Raw genomic sequence first — 23,313 nt, 5'->3', positions numbered from 1 at the left:
ATTTTTTCTTTTGTTTCTCTTGCCTTTGGAGATGTGTCATGAAAAAAGTTGCTGTGGCCGATGTCAAAGAGGTTGCAGCCTATGTTCTCCTCTGTGATTTTGATGGATTCCCGTCTCACATCGAGGTCTTTCATCCATTTGGAGTCTATCTTTGTGTATGGTGTGAGAGAGTGGTCAAGTTTCATGCTTTTGCATATAACTGTCCAGTTTTCCCAGCACCATTTATTGAAGAGACTGTTTTTTTTTCCACTGGATGTTTTTTCCTGCTTTGTCAAAGATTAGTTGCCCAAAGAGTCGAGGGTCCATTTCTGGGTTCTGTATTCTGTTCCATTGGTCTATATGTCTGTTCTTGTGCCAGTACCATGCTGTCTTTGTGATCACAGCTTTGTAGTATAGCTTGAAATCAGGCAACGTGATGCCCCCAGCTTTGTTTTTCCTTTTCAGCAATTCCTTGGCAATTCCGGGCCTTTTCTGGTTCCACACAAATTTAAGGGCTGTTTGTTCCAGTTCTTTGAAAAATGTCATTGGTATTTTGATTGGGATGGCATTGAAAGTGTAGTTTGCTGGGTAGCATAGACATTTTAACTATGTTTATTCTTATCCATGAGCATGGATTATTTTTCCATCTTTTTGTGTCTTCTTCAGTGTCTTTCAAGAGTGATTTGTAGTTTCTAGAATATAGATCCTTTACGTCTCTGGTTAAGTTAATTCCAAGATAACGTATGATTTTTGGTGCTATTGTAAATGGGATGGATTCCCTAATTTCTCTTTCTTCAGTCTCATTGTTCGTGTATAGAAATGCAGCTGATTTCTGAGCATTGATTTTGTATCCTGCCATGTTACTGAATTGCTCTATAAGTTCTAGTAGTTTGGGGGTGGAGTCTTTTGGGTTTTCTATATAGAGTATCATGTCATCTGTGAAGAGAGACATTTTGACTTCTTTGCCAATTTGGATACTTTTTATACCTTTTTGTTGTCTGATTGCTGTTGCAAGGACTTCTAGTACTATGTTGAATAACAGTGGCAAGAGTGGGCATCCTTGTCGTGTTCCTGATCTTAAGGGAAAGGCTTTCAGCTTTTCCCCGTTGAGAATGATATTCGCTGTAGGCTTTTCATAGATGGTTTTTATGAAATTGAGGAATGTACCCTCTATCCCTACACTCTGAAGGGTTTTAATCAGGAAAGGATGCTGTATTTTGTCAAATGCTTTTTCTGCATCAGTTGAGAAGATCATATGGTTCTTGACTCTTTTCTTGTTAATATGATCTATCATACTGATCATTTTGCGAATGTTGAACCACGCTTGCATCCCAGGGATGAATCCCACTTGGTCATGATGGATAATCCTTTTAATGTACCATTGGATCCAATTAGCCAGGATCTTGTTGAGAATTTTGGTGTCCATATTCATCAGGGAAATTGGTCTGTAATTCTCCTTTTTGATGGCCCATTTTTAAACTCATTTCCTGCCCCAGACTTGGAATCAGCCATAGCTGATAGCCTTGGTTCACTTTAGTGGAACTTTCAGCACTATTTTTTACTGAAGTAATATAAGATTTTTGTTGTGATTGTTCTTAGAGTACATAGCACTAATGAGCCACAGTTAAATTACTCTGTGTGGTTATTTCACATTATTAGTATATAGTTAGATTTGTTTTACTTGCTTTTGATTTTTAGAGATTGCTTTTTGAATTCTTTCTATATGTAATATATTTATACCATCACAAAATCAGATCTACACAACAAGGTGTTTTCAGATGTCTAGTTCTTACCCCTGTCTCCTTTACCCCTATTTTCTTTGTTCCTCATAGAGCAGTTAAAAAAGTTTCTCTACATCCTTACATTAAAAAAAAAAAGTGTGCATATTTATAATTCTGCCCCTTTTATAGCTGAGTGATAGCTATACATACTTTACTAATATGAAGTTGAATTTTAAAAATAATCAGGGTATATATGCTGATACAAGAAAATACAATTTGCAAAATTCATAAGATTGGTATTTTCTGTTCTGATATCTTGATGGATTCTAGTAGCATGTAATTAGAAATTTAGTTAAATCTTATTCTTTGGTAGCTTTCAAATTTTTGCTCTAATCAGTTATTTTTAAGGGAATACTTGTCCTTTTTGTAGGTCATATATATATATATATATATATATATATATACACACACACATTTATACACATCATATGTATATATACATACATATATATGTCTCATTCATAAACAAATTAAAGATAGACTTTCATTTGCCAGATGGGAACATTAGGAAAAGAATCTGTTTCTTTCTTTTTGATGGAGATTGGAGGCTTATTTATTATTTAGATATCTTTAATTTATTGAGTTATTTATTACATTATAGAGGCTCCAAAACAATATGTATAGCTAGAAATATGTTGTCTCTGAAAAACTCTTGGTTAATTTAATTCAGCTTTGTGTATCTACTAGACCTTTTATTAGAAATTCAGGAAACCTTGGTAAAGCGGTTTTTCAATTTGAGACTTTGAGTATTTATTGGAAGCCTGTCAGGACTGTTCTTTGCTATATTGTCCCATCCACATTTTAGATACTTTTATGGTTTTTCCTATATAAGAGAAAGTGTTGCATAAATACCATCTTTTGTTTTTTTTTTTCAATACTGTAGTTACTTTAAGACCCCAATTCAGTGATTTCCATTGTATGGGCTATGGGACTGAGAAGGAGGTCTGCAGCCTAGCTTAGTTTGTATCCTGAATAAATAAATACGTATTATGAATGTTCCTGCTGTTGTTTTCAAACTGTATATAGGTATTTTGTAATTGGTAGAATCTAGTTTAAAAAACGCTAATTTATTGTAGCTTCTATTTGTCGTTAGATGCTAGGAGTCATAATTGTGTGTAATTGTGTGATAGTCTATGACCTTTTATAACTACTGCTCTAATAAAAAGTGAAGGGTTTGTTCAGGTGGTCATCTGTATATGTGTACATTATTCATTCTTCAAAATGTGTAACAGTTGAACAATACACTTCTGTTGTCAGGGAGAGGGGTCTATTATCAAAGAACTAAAAATACACACCCCCAGTTGGGAGAGGTAGGAGAAACTCTCAGGTAGCTAGTGGCTTTTATTTTTGCCAGCTGGGCAGTTAGCCATCTTGGAGACCAGGGTCATTGATTGAGCTGTCTACCCTTTCCTCAGGCCCTGTATCTTTCCTGGCTCAGCAGCTGAATTGAAAACACCCTATCACAGTAGTCTTTAATCATCCTCCCAAGAATATGCTAGGTATCACAAATACGAGTGTGTAGAAGAGGATCTTTATTCTCTTGTCCCTGGAGTATGAAAAGAAGGGTTTGGGACCAGTTGCCCCAGCAAATGTACTGATGATCCCTGTGTGGTTCCTGTTCTGTGGCTTCCTCCCCATAAAGGAAGCAATGATGTGGGTTGCTGTCAGCATATGTTGAGGCAGCCAAAAGAAGGCTTTTTTGTACATCAGTCTCATGGAAGAGCAAGGTCCAGTTTTTTGGTTGTTTTTGTTTTTGTTTTGTTTGTTTGTTTTTTTGCAGGTGGGAATTTGGTGTGGGTTGTACTTTAAGGAATGTATAGCTCTGCCTAAAGCCATAAGGTGGGGGATGGAGGAACACCTCAATTTAGGGTCCTTTTCTTTTTTACTTTTCCTAGACCTTTTCCTTGTCTTGCCATTTCCCCTTTACCCTCTCCTCTCCTTTTCTCCCCTCCCTTCTCTTTCCATTCCCTCCGTTTCATTTCTCTGGCTAGTAAATTAAGTATTTCCATTTTTAGTAAACAGCTTCTTTGTACCAGGCTTTGGTTAAATTATTATATAATGTTGAATGAGACAGGTTCCCTGTCTCATTGAAATTACTCATGCCATTGAAATTACTTGGAGAAGAACTTCCAACTTATTTTAAGTGGAATAAGGTGGGAGGGAAACAGTTTATAGTTGCAGTAAGGCCACTCTTCTTTTGGATACTTATTTTTGTTGCTAAACTCATATGATTTCTATGACCCAAGTTGGCAATGAAGTAGTATCAGTTTTAGGATTCTCAGCCCTATCTCTATGGCTGCCCTATGCCACATAATGTGTTCACATACACCAGGTCGTTATAACTCTGAGTGTGGTTGACCCATTCTCTTGACACATCAGAGTCGAGCGTTCATTTTGTGGGAGCTCTGACAATGTGATTTTTATGTGATCTGAAATAGCTGTTTCCGCTTAGCTCCATTTTCCACCTGCAGCCAGGAAACTCTAGGTTTGGCTTTGCATCGAAATAGCTGAGGACAGTTATTTTACCAATCTGCTACAGCTAGACTTGGTGTGAGAGCCTGCTCAATGGGAATTCTGGATCAATGAGTGATTTTGCAGAAGTTACACAGAATGTTAGTGGCAAACTAAAACCTGTAATTTCTAACTTTTTATTTTTAGTACCGTATTGTGCTGCCTTCCTATCATAAAAGTATGTGGTGAGGATCAAGTAAGATAAATGTCAGTAGGACTTGATAGGCATAAAATATTACAAGGTAAATTATTTCTACTTGCTTTCTTTTGTCAGGAGGCATATATGATCTTTTGTATTGTCCTTTCTTGGTTCTTAAGTATCTAGGCAGCAGAGGTCATTTTTTATTTCCACGTGTCCCTATGCTCAAGGCCAAACTGATACATATAGGTGTCAGGACATGCTAATAAATTGAAACCCTTTGAAACTGAAATTCTTTCCATTATGTAGGGTATACATGGTTAAATTTATTGTCTAATAATAAAAATTATATACTTCATATTCAGACCAGGGATTTATTACATTCATCAGTCATTTTCTGACTGATTTCTTGGGAGGCATATTAAAAAACCGAATAATATTTGGATAAAAGAAAGCACTCGTTAATGATTTTAGCATTTTTTTCTTAATGTGATTTAACTTCAGGCAGTTGTCAGTGACACATTTTAAGGTTTAATAAGGAGTTGGGATTTGCCTAGGATCAAATCTCACTCTTACACTTATTAGCTTGCATGACATTAGGCAGTTTTTTTAAAGCTTCTCTGCGCTTTAGTTTCTCTGTTGCTAAACTAAGAATAATAGTGAACACTTGACATTGGACTCATTTATTTACTCCCCACAATAGACACGTGACTTAGCTGAAGAAATTAAGGCATGTAGTGGTGATCCAACTAATAAATAGTAAAGGTAAGATTTGTACTCAGTCTAACTCGAGAGTCCATATTGTTTGGGCACTATGCTGTCCTAACTTCTTTATTACTTAGTAATGTTCTGAGAAATAAATGGGGTAGAGTATGTAGAATGTTTTGTACAGTTTTGGTTCTCAAAGGTTTTTAGGTTTTAGAGTTTGTGAATAAGGTTTTGTGGACCTAGATTAATTTAAGGGGAATTATATATATATTAATTATTATATATTATATTATATTATATATAAATATATATTAATTAATATATATTTATTAATTATATATATATTAAGGGGAATTATAAATATATAGTTGTCTTAAGTTCTAAACAGTTTTGATAGCTTGTTGGAATGAAAGAATCACAGACATAATGGATCAGCATCTGCATTTAAGATCCTTGAAGTTTGAGAAGACTGGAGTAGATGATCTTGAAGGTTTCTTCCAGTCCCCAGTTGGTGAGTCAGTGGTTCTAGGGAATCAGATAGCAAGGATATTTTAGCGTTGATTATTGTATTTAGAGAAGAGAATGATAATATATCAAATATTATTTTAAGGTAAATCACCGTAATAGAGATTTATTTCTGTTTTTTGGCTTCCATGTTAGGTCAACACTTGAGGTAATTAATACCCGTTTGAATTTGTAGATAGTTTCTGATGTGGTCCAAAATGATCCTACAGGGGCACCTGGGTGGCTCAGTCATTAAGTGTCTGCTTTCGGCTTGGGGCGTGAGCCCGGAGTCCTGGGATCAAGCCCCGCATCGGGCTCCTCCGCTGGGAGCCTGCTTCTTCCTCTCCCACTCCCCCTGCTTGTGTTCCCTCTCTTGCTGGCTGTCTCTCTCTCTGCCAAGTAAATCAGTAAAAATCTTAAAAAAAAAACAAACCCAAAACCACCTGTCTTTAAAACAAAACAAAACAAAATGATCCTACATTTTATCATCTTGTATCATCTTAGGAAATAGTTAGAACTGTGTTTTTATGTGGTAAAAGATCAATTGTTTTCCTTAATTTCACCAAATAATAACATAGTAATATCAGCAAATTATGTATGTGTGTGTGTGTGTGTGTATCTATATCTATATCTATATCTATATCTATATCTATATCTATAGGAACACTAAGAATAATATAAAACTTTCTAGTTTTGTACAATTCACTATTCTGGTTTCAAAAAACAATTTAAAATTTGAAGTTAACTATTGTAAGAGATTACAAAGCAAATGAACACCGGACTTGCTTGATTGAAAATGTGTAATTTTATTAGTCTACGGAATATAAAACTTTCTCTCAAAATTAAAGAAAGGGTCTTCTTTTGTAGATTTTTAAAAATATGACAGTAATGTCTGTTTTGTTCACGTTAAATCATTAGTACCTGGCACACTGTAATAGATATTGACGAGTATTTATTGAATGAATGAATAAGAATTTGTGTTTTGATCATTTTGCTACCATTTTCAAATGAGAGGAGATAAGATTGTGAAAACTTGCATTTTAGACATCCGAGCATCTCCCCGTGTTAACTAGCTGCTGCATTTAATAATCTTCCTCATATTAACTAATAGTGATTCTTTGAAAATTTTTTTAATTGTGAGAGGTATGATTCAAACAGAAAAAGAAATACTGCATTTATTATGCTCCCTTCCTTTATCTACAGAGGTAGCTGCTTGGTTTCATTTTTAAAACCTCTTAATATATCTAAACAGTAAGTTGTTTAGCTTTGAAAAACTGGCTAGCAAGCATAAATCTAACTTTGTAAAGAAAGAATAATATTGCAAATACTAGGTCAGACCTCACTCAAGAAAGTAGTTTGAATAAAATATCTGGGTCATAGTCTGGTTTCAGCTTTCCTGAGAGTTTTTGACAACTCCTTGCAGGGAAGTCAGTGGATAAGGTTTTGAGTGAATCTTGAGAAATAGCATCTGCTTTCCATAGTTGGGCATCTGGCAGTACTGTAATGTGGATCCAGATACTGGGGTGTTCAGCAGAAGTATTGTCAGAGGGATTGGACTGCTCTGTACCTTATTCCAAGTCCCCCTGCCTTCCTCATAGCTCTTAGAAGTCAGAGGCCACTTACGTAGGTGAGATAGTATCCCCAGCTGATTGAGGGAGGAGATCATGAGGGCAAAGCAGAAACTTCAGCAGTGGGGCAGGGCACTCTGTCTTCTCTTTAAAAAGTGGCCAGGATGGGGGCGCCTGGGTGGCTCAGTTGAGCGCCTGTCTTCAGCTCGGGTCATGATCCCAGGGTCCTGGGATCAAGCCCTGCATCGGGCTCCCTGCTTGGCGGGGAGCCTGCTTCTTCCTCTCCCTTGGTTGCTCCCCCTCCTTGTGCTCTCTCTCTCTGTCAAATAAATAAATAAAATCTTAAAAAAAAAAAAGTGCCAGGATGAGGAAAAAGATAATAAAAATACAAATGAATAAGAATTGCACCAGCCTTATATAAAGAAGAAATTTTTAAAAACTTTCCCAGAGTGACATAAAAGAGAATATGAATAAATGGAGAAATAATACTTGGGATAGGAAGACTCATTATTACAAATTCTCCTTAAATAAATTCTTTGTAAGATTTCTGTTCATAGATCATCTAGTTGAGAGCTTCTTATGTGGAGATCGATCTATCTATCTATCTATCTGTCTATCTATAAAACTTACATAGGAACCATATATATTTTTCTTCATAGCAATTATCCCCATCTGATATAACTGTAAATTTATTATTTGTTTTTTTCCCCTTCTGGAATGTAAATTTAACAGAAGTCTATAAATTTAGCAGAGTGTGCTTGTCTTTCTGTCCTTGCTAGAATGTAGCCTTATGAGGATATGTTTTATTCCTTGTGGTTTCCCCAGCACCTTGAGCTTATAGCACATAGAAAGCAGTCAATGACTGGCGAATGAATGAATAAATAAAACTGCCTTTCTCTTGTAATCCATAGAACTTATTGTCTATTCCATAGTTTTTTGGTCATTAATTTTGTTCACTTTAGCATCTTATAATGCTTTCTATTATTTTCTTTTGGTTCAGTGTCTAATTGTTTCATTCCTGTAAGACATTCTTCTCTGTGCTCCTTGATGGCAGGAATGGGACAAATGCTGCCTTTGTGGACCTCACAGTACAAGACAAATGGATGTAGGATTTTGTTGAATTGAATACGTTTATTTATTCATAATTACTTAAATTGTTAAAATCCAGTTTGCCTTCAACAAAAGGAGTATTTTAAATATATAATACAGTATAATTCTAAACGGAATAGGGTTTTTGTTTATTTTTAAGGACAATTTTTGGAGATTTTTTTGAGTTCATGGCATGTTTTGGTATTTGAAAGTTGAAAGTTGTGCAATTATAATTTTACAAATTTCTGGACACAATTTGCGTTAAAAGAAACAATTTTCAGTGAGATGTGGATTTCTTACCTTGAAATTTTAATTTTTTAAAAATGTCTCATTATGCTATAGTTATGTTGGAACTTAGTTTTCAAATGAAGTATTCTAAACAAGTACAACTTTGTAGTCTACCTAACTCTTTATATATAAACGTTTTCATAAACCCTTTAAAAAAATTTTTTTTTTACCATTTTTCATGCCAGCAGATCATTCCACAATTTGTGTAATGATTGCTTGCTGTGCATTTACGTTGTCACTACGTTTTTAAAAAATCATTGCTGATGTACTTAAATCCTTTCTGCATATAGATTTTGTATATTGTTTCTTGGAGATAAATCTCTAAGAATGTAGTTAACATTTTCAAAAGCAAATACTTAACGATTACTGAAACAGTACCTGTATATGTTTAAAAGGAGAAATGTAAAACTATGTAGAAATTTTGTTGGTTCTTTTCTAATTCATAAGGACATTTATTTATTAAATTTTTTTTTCTTTGCTTTATTTCAGACCAGTCTATCCATATGGGGATGGGGAAGCCTTGGCATTGTCCTTTCTCTGATAACCTTTGGACCCTTTGTAATATTTTATTTGGCCTTTTATATCCTCTGCTTTGTGGGTGGGTAAGTATTCTCAGTGAATCTTAACAATTCACATGTCATACTCTTATTAGAAATTGAAACAAATGACCACGAGACCTCAATCAGAAGAAAAAAATGATCATGAGAAATGGTATGATTTATTTGTGAATGCAATTTTTACAAATTATTTTTTACCAAAGTTATTATAAAGTAAAATTAAGATATCCAATAAAACAAAAGTGGTGGCAATCGTTATTTGTACCAAAAATATGGATACAAAAATTTTCAATTTTTGATGATATAAAACTTTTTTGTATAATTTTAAAAGTTTTAAAGACTTTTTATTCCTTTTGGTGTTACTACCTTTTAAGGTTGAAAATTTTTTATCTTACAATATTAACAAGATAAGTTAAATTGAGATGATTCATCAAGTTTTATATAGTATAGTAGAAGATAGTTTCATCGATTAGACTTCATGCAATAATATTATTTCCCTTAGTGAATGCTGTCATTTTGTTATAGAAAATTCAAATACCTGATGTTGCCATTCTCTCTTCATTGTTTATTGGATTATGCTTTACATTGAGTCGATAAACCTTTGCAAGAGAGGTTTCAGTCCTGATATAGTATAGCTTCCTGTGCGGAGCAGTTGATATTAGTTGTGAATTATATCTGAGAAAAGTATAGAGAAGAGAGGTAGATGCTTGATACTTAGTTACTCAAACCAGGATAGCTTAACTGACCTGAATATTTTGTTGTTAGTACATATATTTATATATATGTGTGTGTGTATGTATGTGTATGTATAAGATACGTTTAAGTAACTATTTGTGGAATGAATATATTTGAGTTCTTTTTAAAAACTCTTTTGAGGCCCCAAATATTTGGAGAGTATTTGAACCTGTAGGTTTAGAAAACTTAGCTGAATTGAATAGCGTATATAAACCGTGGCCCGAAAGACTGTATAAAACACTCAAGGAGTGGTTTCTGAATGTACTTACCGTGACCTTCCACCTCTTTCACAGTAGGGCTTGAAAGTTCTGTGTGTCCATTTTAGAGGGAGTGCACCCACTGTTTGTGGAACAAGTGAGAATCAAATCAAGTTGCTACCTCAAGTACTATTCCTAAAACTGCATTTATTTTAGATTTAATAGTTTCATTATAATTGCTTAGATATGGTACTGTATACTGAAACAATTAGAAATAAGCCATAGGCATCAGATAAATGGAATTTTGAATGTCTGTACTGACTATAAAGATGATTGAAGACTATAAATCTGCAGCCCCCTGGGCTTCCTAAATTACACTCCTTTGCACAAATTAAGACCAGAGCAGAATGGTTGCATAGCTGTATGGTTGCACCTCTTCCCCACAGAGTCATGGCTGCTTTTATTGATTGGAAAGGAAACTGTTTTGAGGAGATGTTTCTCTGGAAAGGAGAGATTTCTTCTCTTTCATGAATTAAATAAACCCTTGGCAAAAGTGAAGGAGAATGATTTCAGACTATTTCCCAATATTTCAGAAAGGGAGGAAATTGTAGCTTGCTTTGTCAGTAGGAGCCCTAGGAACTTTGTCAGTAGGAGCCCTTGGAAGTTGGAGGGGTGGAGAATCATGTCTCATACACTGAAGTGCTCCATATAATGTTTTGGAAGAGGGGAAGGGTGATGAGCCCATGCATTTCAAAGTCATGGTAACCTTTTTTGTTTCCTTTTTGAGTCTGCAGTTTTATCAGGGCGTAATCAAAGTCGTTTTTGGATACCTCTGAAGTTCTGTAAAAATTTTTAGAGAAGATATTGGATGGTATGCCAGGGTCACTAAAAACTCATTAGATAATATTAAGAGTCACATGGTAGGGTCTGAAATTCCAAGTTCGTGCTATGTCGTAAATGTTCTCGTCTGATGTTCTGTTCCAACAGATTGTTAATCTCAGTGAAATTCACTGCCATAGTAGGGCGACTTCAACTTAAGTATAGAAAGCCTCCCAAAAGTGTCCCAGAGGATTAATTAAGCATTTCTGAATTACTCATTTATGGTCAATGAGTACTATAGTTCCTGAATCAAATCTTTCCTGTTTTGCCTATAATTAGAATGATTGTTTTTTCTTTAATGTAACTTAGTATAGTTTAATGCCTTATGAATTTTTTGAAGAGCAAATATAGGCTTTTAAATACCAATCTCAAGTAAAATAATTACATTTCATATAATCATTTTTTGGTTTTAGTGTGTTTTTTATTGTCTTAAGTTTTTAAAGATACTTTTTTTTTCTTACATAAAATGCAAGTTTGAGAGGAATTAATACATTTTCCTATGGAAACCACCTTTTTAAAAAAATTTTTAAAAAAATTCTGCGGTTAACCACCTACAGTGTTGGTAATGTATATGTTTTGCTGATAGTCAAAGCTAATTCTATATTTTCTAATATAAAGATACCTTTTGGAAGGAAAATCCCTTAGGATTTTTTGTATTATGTGTTTTTTTGTTTTTTGGGGGGGATACTATTGATACTGTATTATGGGTTATTTAATGGGATTCTGTTAGTTTGGGTGATGCAGTCATTTTTAGCACCTGTTTTTGCTTAAACCTCAAGGCTGAAACAGGTGCTTTGTGAGATTAGACTGTTCCTTAGCTTACTTTCCTACTGTCATTCTTTGGACAAATGTTAGTGTTTTATCAGTCTGTCTCATAATAATAATTTTAGAAATACATAGTTAATATAAGGATTTAATTTTGTCTGTAAATCCGCTTATCACTAGATAAAACTGAAATATGGGGCCAACTTGATTCTTCGTAATAATATCAGATGCAAGACAGGTGAAACTTACTGACAATTCCAAGGCCAGCTTTTTAAAAAGAAACAACAGAATTCATGACATGGGCTGATATGATTTTGTTTTCTCAACTCATCTTTCAGCTTTTGTGGTGCTTGTACTGGAAGAGCAGCAGATAGGGGCGCCTGGGTGGCGCAGTCGTTAAGCGTCTGCCTTCAGCTCAGGGCGTGATCCCAGTGTTATGGGATCGAGCCCCACATCAGGCTCCTCCGCTATGAGCCTGCTTCTTCCTCTCCCACTCCCGCTGCTTGTGTTCCCTCTCTCGCTGGCTGTCTCTCTCTCTGTCAAGTGAATAAATAAAATCTTAAAAAAAAAAAAGAAAGAAAGAAAGAAAGAAAGAGCAGCAGATAACCACAAAAAGCAGAGGATTTTGAGAATCTTCCTTTTAGTAGTTGAGGCTGACCCATATTTAATTTTTCATAGTTCCCCTCTTGTCACAACAGCCATTGAATTGTTGTAAGATTACTATGAGATTATTATGATGTTAGAATTTGATGTTTTTCTATTATGGATTTCCTATCTACTTAGTAGTGCTTAGATTGAACTGGTAAATTTTAAATATAGGAAATATTGATAGCATTTAGTCAATATGTAGAGTAAAACAGTTCTAAACCAGTTTTTATCTTACTTCAACTCTATAATGGTTTTAAAATAATTAGCCTTTGGGATGTATTTATATGTATTTTTAAATTCCAGACTGATTATGAACTATATCTTTTTTTCTTCTTTGGCCTTTGTTTATTCTGTTTCCATAAGGGCAAGTTGCGTTACTGTCTCACATTAATTAGTTAATAGAACTACAGCAATGTGTGATTTTAGCTATAGATTTAGATCTCATTTGTCTTTATCCTTGGTTAGCTAGCCTACTTATTTAGCAAAGGCTGATTTTCCTAAAGTTTGAACTTGTTGCCTGAGATTCTTTATGAAATATACTTATATGAAAACTTTGAAAGACATCTTATATAAATTCACAGAATATTTACAGTTGTTTTAAACTCTGGACTGTAACAAAATTGTTGGTTACTTGCCTTGCCGAAGTCAAAAACTGATTTTTTTAGTGAGTGATAAACCATCTATTAAATCTGGAAAGTGTCTTTGGCTAATAGATGTGTTAAGTTATAAAAGAATTTTGGTTTTGTTTCTATAATTAAATTTTTTCTTCCCCAGGGGTTTTGTGGTTACTCTCCTGTTTGGAAAAACAAACTCAGAGAAGTACCTAGAGCAGTGTGAACATTCATTTCTTCCTCCAACATCAACTGGGATTCCTAAGGTAAATAGGGTAAAGGACTGTAAAACCTCAAAGTCTTACTCTATAAAGTGATGGTAATGTGAGTATCTGTATATGGCTTGGCAGATGTTCCTATAATTCACTAATGCTCACTATAAACTTACGAGACACTTTCTGATCATGTTTAGAAAATGCGTTTTAAAAGATTACTCTGAAAACTTTTGTAGTGTTAGATGTTAAGAGTGGGAATGCAAATTTTAGGAAAAGATAGAAATTTGGGGCCTTTTTCTACTATCCTAACATAGGATTTCAAACTTGGGAATGAAATAAATTGCATAGAAACCTGAGAATAGAAAATGGGTATTCTTTTTTAACTGACTTGAAAAATATAGCATGCAGTATCTATAATTTTAATAATTTAGGCCCAATTATATTTATATCATCTTGAATGTTGGTATTTTTTCCATTTTTTTGTATCATAATCTATAAGTAAAATTGGAATTTAGTACTATAGGTAGGCTTCAGATTTGCATTGTCTTCAGTTCTTGTGGTATACTGTGATAGTTTGTTTCCTCTTGTATAAAGAGACAAAATGATCTGCAATTGATGCCAGTATCTTAACTTTACAGTTACTAACTTGTCTGTTATATGCCAAGATGTAGGAGATGCAGAGATAATAATATATAATATTACTTTATATTACTGAAATAAAAGAATTTCACCCTATCCTTGAGGTTGCATGTTATAATTTGAAGCGTATGTTTTATATATATGTTTGTGCTTTGGTTTTTTTGTTTTGTTTTGTTTTTGTTTTTTGTTTGTTTGTATTTTTAATTGAAGAGTATCTCACTACTTTTCACTTTATTTCCAGGCCCCTGATTTTATTGAACACTACAGAGAAATAAAGAAATTCATTTTCTTTTATTGCTAAAAATCGTCCCTAAGTAAAATTAATTAAAATATATTTATTTGGCACTTGATATACTGTTTTGGGCTACAAGGGGAAAGGGAGAAGAGGAGGAGAGTTTAATAAAGATAATTATTAATTTGATTCACATGAAACACTAACTTATGGTTTTAAAGTTTCACTGAAATATAGCAACAGTGTATCTTATATTTTCTCACATTCTAAATAATCTTTGCCGATTTTACTAAATTTTTGAGGATAACGATAGATTTTTTTTCTGGGTGTCTAGCTGTGTTAACTTGAGAAATAGTGCTTGGTTTGTATGAGAGCCTCGAGAAATAGGTTATTGACTGACTTGAAGATGACAGGGAAGTTGCAAGTTAGAAGTAAACTTTACAGATTTTAAATCCCGAAACTGTGCAGTAAAATGTTGTGATTTCCTTTAAGTGCTTAGAAGAAATGAAACGAGAAGCCAGGACTATAAAGATTGATAGAAGATTGACAGGTGCCAATATAATTGATGAACCTCTCCAGCAAGTGAGTTTTCGTATGTGGTGTTTGAATTCCTTATATTGTGTTGTAAGGTGTATTTCTTTTGAAATAATTTTTGTTATTTATGTAATATGCTGGAAATTCATTATAATGCTGTTCTTGGATTCTGTACTTAAAGATGCTGCTTATTTATGAAATCATTTATAATGAAGTGTTTTATGTAATATTAAAGCCTTTTGTTTGAATTTGCATTTATTAAAAAGTTTTTGCTGACATATTAGATAATGTCTCTATTTTAAAATGCTCTTTAGCTGATGAATAAGCTTAGTGTTTTGGCAATTCAGACAATTTTACTATAGTTTTTTAAATGGATAGACCAGATTTGATTAAAAAATATTTAAAAATTAGAATTAAAAAAATTATTCTCTCTCCAGATATTTTTCATTGATGTTCATTTGATTATATGTTTATTATAACGTGTTCTTTAAAATTCTAACATTTCTTTTATAGTTAAACCCATATTTAGTTTATCTGATTTTCAAAAATAATATACATCAAGTTGTATTATTTGCTGTATTTATTGACTGATTTAATAGTGTTGGCAGTATCAGAGATATTAGATTTAAGTTAACTCCTGTGTCTTTTTTGTAATTTGGCTGCAATAAATCTGATGATATAATCTTGGAAAAATGGTTTCTTTTTGAGAATTAGTGTCAATTGTCATTATTTTGCACCTCATTCCATCAAGCTAATTAAAACTCTTCATTATATTAGAGCATTGAAAATTTATTTTTTCTGCAGTCTCTGTCTTTACCACAATATGGGTCGGGGTTGACCATAGATAACTCTGATTTTTAAAAAATGTAAGCAGTGGGTGAATTGGGACACCAAAATAATTAAAAATCTTTTGAAATGGTTTTTTAGCATATTGATCCTTTTGTAATAAAGGCAGGTTTTTTTTTTAAATCACAATTTAGTATATAGAGAGTAAATATAAATTGGTAAATAATCCTTTCAGGTTTTAGTTTGCTGCTGATACTTTTTAAATCCTAAAAAGTTGTGTTTTTTTCCCAATATTTTTGTTTTAGGTTATCCAGTTTTCCTTGAGGGATTATGTCCAGTATTGGTATTATACATTAAGTGATGATGAATCTTTTCTTCTTGAAATTAGGCAGACTCTTCAAAATGCACTCATTCAGTTTGCTACTAGGTGAGTTCACTGATGCAGAAAAATTTAAATATATTGTTTATACCAGTAAGGAAAATGACTTTTAAATGGGAGGGGGAAATTATTAATTATTACTAGTTATTAAAAGGTAAGTAGAACAGTAGGTGATTGTGAGATAACTCTCAGATTATAGAGCTAGAGCTCTAAAAAGCTGTACTTCTTTAAATTTAACCTTTACATTTACAGAGTGTTTATCTTAATTAAACCCTGTTCTCTCAGTCTGAATGTCAGTTTCTTCCTCAGGGTCCAATCATGTGTCTTTCACCTTTCTTGCTGAGAATACTTTTTTTCACCTCTTACCCAGATACTCTGTTTTATTTGAGTGCCATGGAAATAGTTTCAATAAAACTATTCTACTTTTGACACATTACCTTATAGAAGTCCTCTCAGTGGAAGAGGAAACCAAAGGAGCATAAGTTAGTGGAGAGTATTCAGCTTATTTATTTTCAGAAGGGAGTATATTTTGATGAGTTTCCTTTAAGAAATTTTTGTGAGATATACTAAAACTCTTACTTTACAAAACTCACTTTTATACTGCCTCCTCTATGACAAAATATTTTGGTCTATATCAGAGTATTTAAACTACTTGATTTTTTTGGGTGGCCATTTCATATACAGAAATGAGTTATTTTTGAAAGAAAGGATTTTATGTTTAGATGAGTTTGAAAATTTTTTTTTTTTTATTAAAAGAATTTTCTACCCACTACACACAGATTTTCCTACTAGTCTATAGCCTCAAGGTAGGAAGCTGCATGCCATGGCCATGAGAATACTTTTAAATCTGAAAGGTGTTATTTGTCAGCCAACCCCCTTTTCTTCCCCACTTAGGTTCTTGAAATACAATCTTGTACTTTTGAGAATCTTGGAGAAGAGAACTTTGCCCTGGGGCTTTTACTGCATTTTTATCTCTGTGCACATAGATGTTTCCAGCTCAGGCTACCCTATCAGGACTTTTCATCTGTAACTCAGTTAATCCTAAGCTTTAGAGTAGGAGGTTAGTTCCTCAACCTCAGGTCATTGGGGAGGCCTGTAGTAGTGTTCATGGTTTGAGTAACAACCTTACTTGTAGAGATAGATTTGAGCTCCTTCTCCCTTAGTATTAACAGCAGACGTTTGCAGAGTAGCCAGCCTTAATTACAAGTGTAGAGTCACTGTGGAACCCAGAAAATAAAGTATAATCAAAGTTCAGAAATAGGATTTTATCTCCTTTATTTCATATATATATAACATTATTGAGTATTAGGTATTCATTCTTTCAGGCAACTTTTCTGAGTCAGTCATTCGCTACTTTTTATAATAACATCATCCTAATGACTTTTTCCCCCTCCTTTGGAAAGGTGGGAATAGGCATTCATTATAGATGTGTTTGATTGCCTAAGTATATATTGAAATATAATAGATTTTAGACCTGGAAAGAACTTTGAACTAGTAATCGGGAGACTTCAGTTTGCATCCTGCTGTGCTACTTAGCTATGAAACTATGAGCACGTATTTTAAAGTTTTTGAATCTTGGTTTTTCTCATATGTGATATAAGCATAGTAATATCTGCCCTGTTCTGCGTTCCTTACAGTAGGTTATTGTTGGCATCAAATTCATCTATCCATTCAACTAATATTTTGTGCTTCCTTTGTACCAACCAGGTGTTGCAGATACGCTTTGAATAAAACAAAATCCCCGATCAGTGGAATGTAATGAAAATAATAGTTGTGAAAATGTTTTGAAAATGGTGAAGGAATTTAGGAATTTAAGTTTTTAATGCCCTCTGACATTTATAATTTCACAACAGATGAGGAAGCTAAGGTCTAGAAAGATTAAATGGTTAGTCCAAGATTATCCAGTGAGTTGGGGCAGGGTATTAGAATCAGATTGTTCGTAGCAGTCTAATGTTCTTTCCTCCATTCCCTTCCAGATATATTATGATCTAGATTTTTCATCTAGAAAAACCACTTTTCTTTACACTTCATGTAATAAATTGTTCTGTTTTTTATTTTCCTGCCGTTTGTAACATTGTATGCTATCAAGCTGAATATTGAGGTAATTGCAGGAAGAGTCAGGTTTCTTCCATCCTAGACTGATCTGAATTTATATCTTTGCTTTCTCATTGGCCTTAAGATTTTGAACAAATTAATCAGCTTCTTTTTTTTTTTTTTTTTAAGATTTTATTTATTTATTTGACAGAGATAGAGACAGCCAGCGAGAGAGGGAACACAAGCAGGGAGATTGGGAGAGGAAGAAGCAGGCTCATAGCAGAGGAGCCTGATGTGGGGCTCGATCCCATAACGCTGGGATCACGCCCTGAGCCGAAGGCAGACGTTTAACCGCTGTGCCACCCAGGCGCCCCTAATCAGCTTCTTTTGAGCCTTAAGTTAATCATACATAAAAGGTTGATAAGAATAAAGTTACTTTTGAGGCTGTTTTCAGGCTAAATATGATGTGAAGTAAAAGCCCCTGGCATTCAGTATGGCTCAGTAATTGGTTGTGCCGTTTTTTGTTCTATGTTGGTTTTTTTCCTATTACTACTGAAAGGTACGTCTTACAGAGTCTCCCTGACTGTTTTCAATGCTAGTATCGAGAAAATTAGGTCTGTTTACAATCATTTGAGTAACTACTCCAGTCCATGTTCTGTGCTATCTATTGTATATTCTGGAGCATACAACAGGAGCGCTAAGTTATTGCCTCTGTCCTACAAGTCACAGTCTTGTATAGGGGCCCATGAAGTTCTGAAAATGTATATGGAACTGTTTTTTTCCCTTTTGGGTGGTTATAGATTTCATTTTAAAAAGGGCCTATGACTCCAGAAAAGATTTAGAACCACTCAGTTCTAGTGTTCATATTTATTCATTATCCCGAGGAAACAATTACAGAGTATCAGCATAAAATGAAATGCTAATTTTGAGATGTAAGAGAAAGAAAAGATATACTTAGAGTCTGAAGTCCTGATTTTGAGCTTTAGTGCTATTGTTTATTAAGCTATATGGTCTTGAATGGGCAAAACACATAAATTCTTGGAGTCTGGTGATAACCCATATCTATTTATCAGGTCATTACGGTTAAATGACATCACATGCGAGAGAGTACTTTGTAATGATAACACCTTGTGTAACCTGTAACCCTGTTACTCTAGTAGCAGTTTGGGAATGGAAACCTTCATGGAGCACTGTTGACTTCTTTGTGGTAGAACCTGGGTGTGAACGAGGCTGGAGCTTTAGTGGTTGAATCTGAGATAACCTATGTATTTTTACTTTCCTTTAAATAATATATTAGGTACAAGACTGAGAGTCCTGGGAGATTTGTATTATAATTCTACCAGAACCATTGAGTTACAGTATACTTAAAATTTCTTAACATATGTGTAAAATAATAATAATAATAATAATAATAATAATAATAATTATAAATAATAATAATAACATTTGTAGCAAACTTAGAATTGTGAGGGGCAAATGAGATGATGTCCAAGAAGCATTTCCTGAAGTATTTGTCCACCAATAAGTGGTATTTTGAGCAAGTTACTTGACTTTCTTTGTCCCAGTCTCTGCATCATTAAAATGGGGTAATTATTCCATGGGGTTGTTGTAATGTTTATCTAGAGGAGTAGTGCATGTCAAACACCACAGGATCTATTACATAGTAAATGTTCAGTGAGTGTTAACTTGGTTGTTACTGTTAATTTTTGTTATTTATTACCTTCCTAGGATATATACACACAGATTCTTTGACCTTGTCTTAGTTTGTTCTGTTTTGGGGAGGAAGGAGCAGGTGAAGACAATATTAAAGCACATAAAATGGAGAGAAATAAAGTAGTCATTTGTGTGGTACTGAGAGCAATTTTTATCTAGAGGTAGAATGGACCAGAGTAACTGATAAAGACCCCATGTGGATTGAGGTTAAAACTGGTCTTCAAGAATAAATAGTAGGATAGACAGAAGGATGAAGGACATGTAAGAAAAGAGCAAAGTTCTGAGAAGGGGAATAAGGTTAGTGTTGTAGAAGCAATAAGGAGATACAAGTGATCAAGGAACTTTGTGGCTTTCAGAGGTATGAAATGTGGCAACTAGGTTCATCTGTTACCCTTAATCTTAGCAGAAGGGAGATACATTCTAATGCCACTGTGTTCTTCCTAAAGGGTTTTCCCATGGCAAGAGGAGGTATAGGCTAGGTAGGTTCCAAGATTCAGTGGTTGTAATACTAATGATAGCACTCTTTCTGGAATGATGGGGGATATGTTCTGAACGTTTAACCATTTTTCTCACTAACCATTTTGCTGTAGAAGTAATTAGATCATGTGTTCCTGGACCTGTCCAAAAGGCAGGCACAACTCAAATAATGCAACATTACATTTGCAACAGTAAAGTTGTATACTCTTTTGCCATTTTACATTCTTTGCCATTTGAAAACTTAGCTTAAAACTGGCTTTAATTAGAAAGAAGATTATTGTTGTATTTACTACAATGTAGCAAAAACAAGTAGGAACCTTTAAGTGTTTAAAAGAAGGGGCAATAAGTTAATGTTTTTGCATGTGTGGAATAGACCAGGGGTTGTTAATTGTATAGTTATATAATTCACATACCATACAGTTTACGCACTTAAAGCCAGTGGCTCTTAATGTATTTATAGAGTTGTGCACCCTTGATCACCATCAATTTTAGAACATTTTATTTTTTATTTTTTTTATTTTTATTTTTTAAAGATTTTATTTATTTGACAGAGAGACAGCCAGTGAGAGAGGGCATGAACCACATTTTGTTTATGCATCAGTTGGTGGACATAGGGATTGTTTCCACCTTTCGGATATTATGAAGAATGCTACTATGAACATTCATATACATATTTTTCTGTGGACTTATGTTTTCATTTCTCTTGGATATATAGGAGTAGAGTTTCTGAATCACGTGGTAACTCTTTAACCTTTGAGGAACTGTAAATTGTTTTTCAAAGTGACTGCGTATTCTCACCAACACTGTATGAGATTTCCATATTCTCCACATCTTTGCTTATACTTGTTTTTGTCTCTTTTTTTTCCCCTTCAATTCTGTTTATTTAAGTAATCTCAGTAACCCGTGTGGGGCTTGAACTCATGAGCTTGAGATCAAGAGTCACATGTTCTTAAGACTGAGCCAGCCAGGTGCCCCATGATTTTGTCTGTCTTTTGGATTACAGCCATCCTCGTGGGTGTGAACTGATATTTCATTATGGTTTTGATTTGCATTTCTCTGATAGGTAATGATACTGAGCATCTTTTCATGTGCTTATGAGTCATTTGTATAGCTTCTTTGGAGGATGTCTATTCAGATCATTTCCCCATTTTTAAATTAGGTTATTTGTAATTTTATTATTAAATGGAGTGTATTGTAGTCAGTTTTTGTAAATACAGTTTTATTGTGCAGTCACACTGATTTGTTTGCATTTTTGTCCATGGCTGCTTTTGTGCTGCAGTGGTAGAGTTGACTAGTTGTGACCCCAGACAGTGTCGTCTGCAAAGCCTAAAGTAGTCGCTCTTTGGCTCATTAGAGAACAAGTTTTCTGACCCCTGAAGCAGTTTTGTAGTCATTAAAATATTTAGGAAGTATTGTTAAACAAATAAGAAATATTTTAGAATAAAAATCATGCAGTATAGTGTATGATTTTAGCTGTGTAAAAAACTGTCAGTATGCATGCATAGCAAAGAGACTAATGGGAAATACACTCAAATATTAACTGGTCTTCGGATTGTGGATTTATGGCTGATTATAACTTATGCTAAATATCAAAAGAAGGATATTACACTTTACAAAATGGGAATGTATTACTTTTATAGCCAGAGATAAACAGAAACATTTGGTAATGAGCAATAAAGATCTCTAGGATGGCTTATTTTAAACTAAATTAATTTTCCTCTTTCTCTTTTTTTTATGTTCTTAGGAACATATAAGAATCATTTTTTTTCAACTATAGATGATATGTTTTGTATAGGTAGCCACTATCCTTCTATGGCTTTGGAAAGTGATCTGGAAAATAATGCTTAATATAGTGTTTTGTACATGATGAAATAGTGAATAGTCAATAAACTCCTGTTGATTGAGTTCCCATTTATGACTTACATGTTACTTTTTTTTTTCCACATAATTTTAATATATTTCTCTATTGAATCTAGGAATGTTTCATTTGTCAGGTACATTTTACTAGATATCTTGTTTATTAAAATAATTAACAGCATTACTTTAATTTTTTAATACTTAACATTATACCTAAGAGGATGCACACTTAGTTCCACGTTATTTATTTTTTTCCTTTCCTGTAGCTTGTTTAAGGCTTCCAGCTCTGTGTTCTTTACACTCAACCTCTGAGATAGGTGAGTGTGCTTGATGTGTGTTTCTCTAAGTTCTTCATTGTATTCTGAGGTCCACATCCTTTAGAACATCTGGATCTTTCACCTCTTTGAAGCATTGGGGCACAGGATGTAGAACTGGACTCCTTATGTAGTGTTTTCATTCTCTAAGTACCATTTCCTTTAATATGGTTAAATAAAACTGCATACCTAAAATTTTTCTCCATTTCTTCCAATTTGTTTATAACTTTAAGAGTCAGGAAGTTTTGTGTTCTTGTTAAGGTAAAGAAAACACTGAATTGAAAATTAAGAATCCTGATTTATTTTTTTAAACAAAGCCTTGATCTCACTAGCTATATAATCTAGAATAAGTAATTAAAGTCTGGAGCTGCAGTGATACAGACTTGTAATTATTTCAGATCCCTTGAAGTTCTAAAATATTAAGACTCTTGGTTTGTTTTTATTTTTCCAGTCATACCTTGTCCTCAAAACATGCACTTCATATACTCCGTCATACCTTACATTTTGAATATTATTTCGGGAGTTATTTTGTATAGCGTCTAATATTGCTAATTAGATTTAATTAGGAATTAAAGTACTTTTCTAGTCTGTTATTTTACTAGTAGGATGTCTTAGAATAGGATGATAATAAAGTTTTTATACCTCTTATATGTCTATGTGGTCAGAAAGAATGCTTGATTTCAGACATTTAGTAGACTAATCTTTTTGTGATGGTTAATTCTTCTATCAGTGAAAACTTAAAATTTTTTATTTGAATATCCAGATGACTGCTATTCTTTATAGAATGCAGAAAACAATAAATTTGTAGTTTTAGAAGTCTACTGTAAGTTTTCTGAAGTATGAATATTCCCACCATGGTTGATTTTTAAGCTATCGTCAGGAAGTCACTGAAAGTGGAACTAGAAAAGAGATATGCACATTTGGCTCTCCCACTTTTTTTTTTTTCTTTTTTTTCCCCCCTGCAACTGGGAAGAGGTGCAGCCAGTTAAGGGAGCAGACAGGTCTGTAACCATCAAGCAGTGAGACTTGTTGCCTTGTGTGGTTGCTAATTTAACTCCTACAAAAGAGGAATTTTCTATGTATATTTGAGGATTATGGCAGAGAGTAACAGTAAATTTCATGTTAAGTTCAGGAATGTTGTGAAAAACGGTTCCATTCTTTTATACTTACGCTT

General features: G+C 33.8%; 1 protein-coding gene across 8 annotated transcripts in view; it reads left to right on the top strand.

Moving 5' to 3' along the window:
- The window catches only part of SNX13 (sorting nexin 13), a 127,772-nt gene that overhangs the window by 37,275 nt on the left and 67,184 nt on the right, over positions 1 to 23,313 (top strand). For 7 of the 8 annotated variants that reach the window (XM_026507038.4, XM_026507041.4, XM_026507035.4 and 4 more), the window contains exons 2-5: positions 9,057 to 9,169; positions 13,123 to 13,225; positions 14,538 to 14,627; positions 15,671 to 15,792. In XM_026507038.4, coding sequence (XP_026362823.4) covers positions 9,057 to 9,169; positions 13,123 to 13,225; positions 14,538 to 14,627; positions 15,671 to 15,792 — 428 coding nt within the window. Of the gene's footprint in view, positions 1 to 9,056; positions 9,170 to 13,122; positions 13,226 to 14,537; positions 14,628 to 15,670; positions 15,793 to 23,313 lie in introns of those variants that run through there. The other variant, XM_026507052.4, reaches the window with a different exon arrangement.

This window comes from Ursus arctos, unplaced genomic scaffold (assembly GCF_023065955.2).
Source record: "Ursus arctos isolate Adak ecotype North America unplaced genomic scaffold, UrsArc2.0 scaffold_3, whole genome shotgun sequence".
NCBI lineage: Eukaryota > Metazoa > Chordata > Mammalia > Carnivora > Ursidae > Ursus > Ursus arctos.
The sequence above is the reverse complement of the archived record's forward strand: the minus strand, read 5'-3'. Positions and strand labels throughout refer to the sequence as shown.